Raw genomic sequence first — 7860 nt, forward strand, 5'->3', positions numbered from 1 at the left:
AGAGAGTTCTTAGTCTTGTAGTTTTGCAGTGGGTTTTCTGCTTCTTGTCCCCAAATCTTCACAGCATCCCTGTGAGGCAAGCCATCTGTGAGTCCATTACTCAGATGAGGGAGACTGAGGCTAAGAGACCCCATGAGGGCCCTGAGGGAGTTTATGCCAGAGCTGGGATTGGAACTCATATCTTGGTCTGAGAGGAATTTAATCTGATCTCACTTTCTGTGACACAAATAGGTTTGGCTTTTAAGGTACGGCAAAACCTCAAACCTTTTAAGATTATAGTTTTACTGCAATGGACTGAGACAAACACTGCTCTGGAGGAAAAGATGCTTCCTACAAATTCTGCAGGGGCTGCTTGGTAGTTGGTGCATGGAGATTCGGCTCTGGATGAATACAGATTTCCTCTGCAAGCAGAATGAGGGGGCTCCGAGTCTCCGTCTCCGAGTCCGGGCCTGAAACTCAAGCCGGACGCCTGTCTTTGTTTTGCAGAGCTTCAATGCCCTGATTTGGCCTAAGATGAAGGTATGGAAGTTTGCAGCCATCGCCTCCATGGTTTTCAGTTCCATGCTGTCCATGTTGGTTTGCAGAGACCTGTTTGGAGGGAGCCCTGCATCTACCTTCTTCCCCTCAGCACTGTTCCCGAGAGCATCCTCACCGCCCCCTTGGCTCGCCGATGGTCAGAAGAGGCACCCGCGGGATCTGGAGCGCCGCAGCTCCCTGATCACCCAGTGTAAGTTGCGGAGTGGTCCCCAGATTATCCCTTGGATGCCAAAGGAGCACACTTACAGAGCGACACAGGCAGGACCGGATTGGGGAAAACTGGTGTGGCCCTCGTTTCTTTTACTCAGCAATGATCCGGCCTTCTTTGCTGGCTCTAATGCAGCATTCCTCACCCTGATGGTTTGATCACAACTCCTGTCACTTAGGAATGATGGAAATTGTGGCCCGGGACTGCTGCAGGTTGGGGGAATGCTGATCTAAGAGATCAGTGGGTTGTTGCCAGCCCACTTGTGATGCCAAATTTGGTCCAGAGCATCACTCACTGGCTCTTCCTTGGCCTGGTTCTTCCTGCAACTCACAGGATCATAGAGGGATCTTGAAGGTCATCTAGTCCAGCCCCAGATCAAGCCGCCTCCGCTGATCAGTCTGTGAGAGGCAGCCATGCCAGCTGCTGCATTAAACCTCCCATGGAGACCTAACCACCACTGGAGGCCCCTTCTCACTCACTCTGTTTCTATGTTTCCTTCCAGAGGTTTGCTTCTTCCGTGGACAATCAGCTCCGCCAGTTAGGAAGTCTCTGCATTGGCTTACCTTTCCTTTAAAAGACTTCAGCTCAGCCTTTCCTCATCGTTGCAGACACTCTTCTGTCCTGCATTCTTTGCTCTCTTGTGGAGCCGAGGCCACTTGCCTGGTCTTCCTCTTGCCAGTTTTACTGGTAAAGTAATCCTGTGAGGTAGGACAGGCCAAGAGTCAATGACTGGCCCAAAATCATGAGCGCCGACATGGCAAAGTGGCCAGAGTTCCAGAGGGGGACTCGGAAACCCAGGTTGCCTGCACTGGGCCATGAAGCCATCTGTGTGTCTTTTGACAAAATGCCGACTCCCAACCAAGCCAACCTTACAGGGTTGTTGAGAAGAAACAATGGAGAGGTGGAGGGTCCATATCTGCTGTTTTGAGCACCTTGGAGAGGAAAAAAGGAGCAGTTTAAACATAATACAGACATATAATGAAGAGAGGCTACCCCTTGAGCAGTATCCGCAAACTAAAGAGCAAACCCTAACAACAAAACAAGTCAGAGATCAAGGGATCTGAACGCAGTCGTGGCAAAGCAGAATCAGATTCCCAAGGGGCAGCGCATAGTCATGGACTGCTTCAGAGGCCAGCCCAAGAGGTGTTGCGCTACCACAAAAGGCCGGCAAGAGAAACCTCCCAAGGGACACGGTGCGGAACCCCTTGCCACAAGATGTGCTGTGCTCATCCCAGCAGCTGCTAAAAGAAGCATTTCCTCAGCATCCCAGAAAACTGCCCCTTTCACCCCAAGGTAGAGACCCAAGCGTAATAGAATAGCCAGAAAAATGTGGATGCAATTATATGCACAAATCCTGTCCAATCGACTGTATTTAGCAGAATGATAATCCCTATGACAACATACAATGAAATCCAGATCCAATCTACCCAGTCAGTGGAAAATTAAAACAAAAACGGGGACCAAATGGGGCCAGTTTCCTCGGAAAAAACAGCGACTGCTTTGAGTTGGGTTACATTTGGGAATATTTTTTCCACTGACCTGGTAGATTGTATCTGGATCTAATGGTGTGTTTGTCTATGGATTAGAGAGATATTAAAGGCACTTGAAGATGCTGGATTTTATGTATGTAATTACAGCAGCCTTCTTTGTGGGGCTTCTGGAATACCAGGGGGTCACAGGAACAATTGAGGGCTTCCTGGTGGGGGCTGGAAAGAGGGTGTGGGAAGATGGGCCCTCCACAGGGCACACAGTTGGACCTTGGGGCACACGCCAGGGCTCCCCCGCCCACCATGCATAGAAGCCAGTGAAGGGCAGTCTGGCCGCGGCTTTGGGTTTTTCTTCCGCACCCCTGGAGCTCAGAAAATGCACACGCTTGAGAGTCCTTGGTCATCCCGATGGAGTCATGTCGGCCACGGGAATGGAAGGTGGGAATCCGCCCTGGCTGGGTGGGGCAGCTCCCGCTTGCTGTGCAGGAGGCCCTGGATTCTTTCCAGAATGTAGGGAATGGGAACTGTCTCCCAGCCCACAACTCCCAAGGGCCACTGATGCCTCCTCAAGGCAGAGAGCCCCGAGGTAAAAGGATAACGGTCTGGTTCAGGCAGCTTTTAAACGTCCCTTCATTCAGAACCCATGAGGACCAGAATCTTGCTTCATTTTTAAAGGAGTGGCCATAGTATTCTGACAGAGAACTCCTTGCCATGCTAGGTGCCAAGTCTGAGCCCAGGCCAAGTTTGTGCCAACTCGAGGTAAGGCTGGGAGGATCCTTGAATGGAAGCCTGGAGGACGGCTACCAGTCTGTGCCAACAGGACAGAACCAGATGGACCGAGCCTCTGAGTCATGTGACTTTTCTTCTCCTGTGGCCTCCTGAACTTTAAGGGTTTCACTTAAATGGGTGTCCACACATAAGGATCCTCAGGTTTTTTTTTTTGTGTGTGTGACGGACACTGTGTGTGTTTTGTACAGAAGTCTCTTATGGGCATGGAGTGTGGGGATCATCCTGGCAAATTCAAGTGCTTCACCCCAGAAAGTCTAATGGAGTGGCTTGCAAGCAGCCTGTGAAAGGCAGTCCCTGCTAATGGAAACAGACACAGCACGCAAGGCATAGGGGATGAGGGAAAAAGAGAAAATAATCAGCCACAATGGCTGAATGGCCCTGCTTCGCCCCTCCTCTCTTGGTGGGGGCAATCCCAGTAAAGAAAGCCTGTTTTTCTCCGGTCTTCTGCACTCCTCCTTCAAATCTGAGCTAATTTTTCCCCATTTTACTACAGTCTTCATTCTCCCACAGCATGGATTTAAGCAGGAATTTGCAAGGAATTCATTAGGGAATAGGAAACGATCGTATTCCCTGGGCTTGGTCTGCTGTGCAGTGACCCTGTGTCAGTTCCTGGGGAGTGCGCCTCGTGTTTGCCGGATGCTGGCCAGGAATCGAGTCCCTCAGGCTGTGCAAACAGCACCCTCTCCGGCATGTGGCAGACCCCAGTGGCTGCACCTGACGGGGAAGGCTGCTGGTCATGCAGCTAGAAACCTGCGAGCACTTGCAGACTTCCTTCTGGTTTGGCTGACTTTGCAGGACCAGGCCAAGCACGAGAGGAAGTCCACGGATTCTGGAGGGATGGATTTCGATAGGCTGCATCCCAATCCTAGACAGGCATTTATAGGACTTAAACTGCCTCATACCTGAATGAAATTGAGATTCTTTTTTCCTGGAGCGGTAAACCAGGAGCTCTATGTTTTCATTCTGCAGAAAAGGAAAACAAAGCTTTAAATAAATAAGCCCCAAAGCAACAGGAAAGCCAAAAAAGCCAATGCAGCACCTAATACTCAGTGCCAGGATGTCAGAGAAATCCCTGGCAGATCGAACTGAGTTTTGCATTTCTGTGACTCCATACTAACAATTCTGCAGCAGATCATCTTTTTCTGAGTTGCAGATTTCATCAGTCTGTGGGCAATTTTTTAACATTAGTGAGGGATTGATCCTAATACACACTTGCACTAATGCACTCTTGTGCAAATGCATGATGCACACATGTGCAAGCCAGATTGCTGTGCAGATATTCCGTCGGTGAGCAAATGATGGAACGCAGGACACCCGGCCATTTGCAAAACGGGCAGAATGGATTGCACAAAGAACTGTGTCTCTGACTTAACTTACCCTCCGCTCAGAGCTGCCAGGGTGGTTGGCTTGCGCTGATTTTGGAGAAGAGGGTGTATTCTGCCCCGCCTTGCTCTTAGTTCTGCTTTGGCACAGGTGCAACGGATGGAAGTCCCCGAGTGACGGCAAAATCTTGCACTGGCCTTGCCCGCCCTTCCCAGCTTTGGCTCCCCACCTTGGCTGGACTCACCCCAAAGAACGAATGGGATGGTGTAGCCAGTGGCAACATGGGTGAGAAGGATTAACGCGGCATCCTGGGCCCCTTCCCAGGCCATCCACAGCGAAGGGCTGGCACAGAACAGTCATTAGAATCAGATGCGCAGGCCTCGCTCTTGCTCTCTGGGCTGGGAGTGGAAGAAATGCTTCCGGCCCTCCGCTTCTTTAGAGGCCCACGGAGACCTCCCTGCACATTGTTAAATCCAGGCTGCAGGCGGAGGCCCGCCTTCTCTGTAAGATGCACCTCTGAGTGTGTGTGACGGAGCGCTGGCCTGGTGCTGGTTCAGGATCCCACACCCAGCCCTGCTCCTAGTGAGTGCTTTGTGCTTGTCATGGTTAAATGCACAGCAGTATGGCCACAAACCCCTTCCCCTGATCACACTCCTTCCCCAACGGCCGATCACTTTCCCCAGCTTTTGTGTAGCGCTCCCCCTCTCCAGCAATGGTGGGAACACCTCTCCAAAGCCTTTGTCCTGGCCATACAAGGGCAGAACTACAAAACACAGGGATCTACTATTATGCATACTTGGCTCCACCCCTTTACCTTTGCTCCTCCCACGGCTGGGGTGCAGCACCCAGGAGTGTCCTTGGAACTGAATTTGAATTTGGCTCATCGGCTGAAAGGCCCAAAGCCCTAAAATCATATATCTGATTACCTGGGAGTAAAAAACCAAGTTAAAAGAAATCCCAAGTGGGGATGCTCCTGAAGGTCATATAGTCTGACTGCTTGCTCAACAAAGACTCTGCAATGTAGGGTTTAACTACAGCAGGGGCTAATTCAGGTTCCTAGTCCTCAGTATGACCCTTGCCCCTTACTAGAAGTCCATTATGGATAACCCTTGCTTCTTTTCATTCCTTTTTAAAAAAATTCAGACAGCACGTTGTTCGAGAGCTACACTGAGGGAGAGATCCGGCAGCTCATCTCCACACTGATTGAGAGGTACAGCCAGTCCATGAACTCCGGGGGCCACGAACTGCCGCTCTTGGAGCGCGTGGGCACCCGGATGAAGCGTGCCAAGGCCCGGCACAAGCCCTGCTCCCTCAAGGAGCTGGAGGTGACGGTCAGCGAGCTGGGCCTGGGCTACAAGTCCGACGAGACTGTCTTGTTCCGCTACTGCAGCGGCACCTGTGACTCGGCTGTGCGGAACTACGACCTCTCCTTGAAGAATGTCCGGAGCATGCGGAAGATCAAGAAGGAGAAGGTGCGAGCCCGTCCGTGCTGCCGGCCGCTCTCGTACGACGACGACGTTTCCTTCCTGGACACGGGAAACCGGTACTACACCGTGAACGAGGTGTCGGCAAAGGAGTGTGGCTGCGTGTGATGGTGTGGAGGAAAGCGAAAGGAAGAGTGCGAAGTCCGGCCCTCCACCAGGCAGCGCTTGGAGGCCGCTGAGCGAGGGTGGTTCCCCAGGGGCGAACGGGGAAGGAGAGGAAGGCCAAGGAGGCCACCCCTGCCTGGAATGGCCCAGCCGGCCAAAGGACTGACACCTGCCCCAGGGCTGCCTGGAGGCACCTTGCCAAGGAACCTCTGGGCCATCGACGGCGCCTTGGGCCACTCCCCGGGCAGCGCAGGCCACAGGGGCTCTTCCCACCTCGCATGGAAGAGGTGCGGGGAACTGATGCGGGGTGCCATGGCAGAAGGAAGGCCGCAGTTCCTGGGGGAGGCTGGGCTCAGTAGAAAAAACTGTGCCAGCCTGCTCAGGGCGAGCTTGGAATCAGAGCTTCCCAGAGGCACAGAGTCCTCTGCAGTCTTTGGAAGATCTCGCCCAGTCGCACCCACAGCGACCGCCTTGGCGAAGCCCGGAGTCTTTACCGGAACAATTTCTTGTAGGAACTCGAAGTGGGGCTCTTTTCCTGCGTGCACATTGGGCCTTTGGGAATGTGCAGAGGAAAGGGCTGATGGAGCAAGGAGCTGGGACACAACGACCGTTATTTTCCCATTATCTCAGTAGGCAAGCACAGTTGTACCAGTGCTTTGTAAATGTATGCGTGTGTGTATATAATATTATACATAAGAAGCGTACGCATAGGCTTAAAGTACTGACAAACACGTACAAAACACTGCTATGCTTATCAGGCATTGCATCAACTTCTTGAAGGAAACATTTTAAAGAGGTGTCAGCAGCACCGAGTTTGAATTTAAGGCTGGGGAATATCAGCTCAATAGCAGAGCTGTGTGCTTTGCATACAGAGGGCCTCATTCTCCATTCTTGTCATTTCCAGGCAGGGCTGACAAGCCAGTGCCAGAGAATCCAGCTTCCTGTGTTCTTGCTTGAATCCCTACTTTATTAAGAACCATGAGGACTGGGATCTTTATCTGTTTTTAGGGGCATAGCTGGAACCCTGCCAGGGCAGTGCATGGATTCATGTCCCTCTTCCCCTCCCATGTTGACATAGAGAGCCCTCCATAGTGGGTCCTTCTAGTATTCACAGCTTTCCTCTTGGTCTTGCAAAGTGAACTGAGCAGAGAGGGAGTCTGCGAAGGCTCCGGAAGGACAGTTCTGCAACTGGCTGCTAGCATGGCTTGCGCTGAGCGAGGGGCTCCTTTCCCGCAGAGTCGGGGGAACCAAGCCCAGGGAACCACTGGATTTGTCCCACTTCCCTGGCATGGAGCAGCTTGCATGTTCTTTCTGAATGTTGGGAAGATGTGTGGCATTGAACCCACCACTTTAATTTTAGTGTACCCCTGAAAGAAGTACCCTGCATCAGGGCTGGGGAAATTTCTTTTACTCACACCTCCAAGTTCACTTGAAGGTACTCCGTCGGGGGGGGGGGGGCACTTGGTGTGCCCAAAGCCTTTTCCTTCTCTCTCATGCACACACGCACCTCTTGCCAGCTCTCTCATGGCTATATTCCCTGCTTCCCTCCGGTCTGGCCGAGAGGACGGATTCTCAGGCCCTTGGGGGCAAATGGTGGAAAGAGTTTGGGGGCTGGGAAGCGGGCAAAGCCAGGCGTCCCTTTCCCCACTCGGCCCCTTTCTCCGGCCCCAGCAGCCGAAGCAGGACTTAGAAGCTGCTCGTGTCCTTTCAGCCCCTGAGGCTCTGGGCAGCTGTGCCTGCGTATCCATGAGAGCTAGTTGCTTGAAGGGCGGGGTAAAGTGCCCTGCTGGAGCCAGACAAGGGTCCCTTGTTCGCTGTTCCGAGACAAGCTTTGCCCTGGGGCTCTGCACTTTGCCTGGACTGTGGCCACCGGAGCTGATCCCGGCGATGCCTGCGACTTTCCCTGTCATGCTCTCCCCACTTGCGC

General features: G+C 52.6%; 1 protein-coding gene across 2 annotated transcripts; it reads left to right on the plus strand.

The window, feature by feature from the left end:
• The first annotated feature begins 513 nt into the window (after positions 1–513).
• NRTN (neurturin) lies at positions 514–5936 on the plus strand. Of its 2 annotated transcripts, none has more exons than XM_044419112.1 (2): positions 514–727; positions 5488–5936. In XM_044419112.1, exons 1-2 carry the CDS (start codon positions 514–516, stop codon positions 5934–5936), a joined length of 663 nt encoding a protein of 220 aa, XP_044275047.1. The 2 variants fall into 2 exon arrangements, 1 of the variants encoding a protein (XP_044275047.1); XR_006413640.1 differs by lacking the exon at positions 5488–5936 and adding an exon at positions 1248–1726 and having other exon boundaries at positions 610–727.
• The last annotated feature ends 1924 nt before the right edge of the window (positions 5937–7860 follow it).

This window comes from Varanus komodoensis, unplaced genomic scaffold (assembly GCF_004798865.1).
Source record: "Varanus komodoensis strain SLA01 unplaced genomic scaffold, ASM479886v1 scaffold99, whole genome shotgun sequence".
Taxonomy (NCBI): Eukaryota; Metazoa; Chordata; class Lepidosauria; order Squamata; family Varanidae; genus Varanus; species Varanus komodoensis.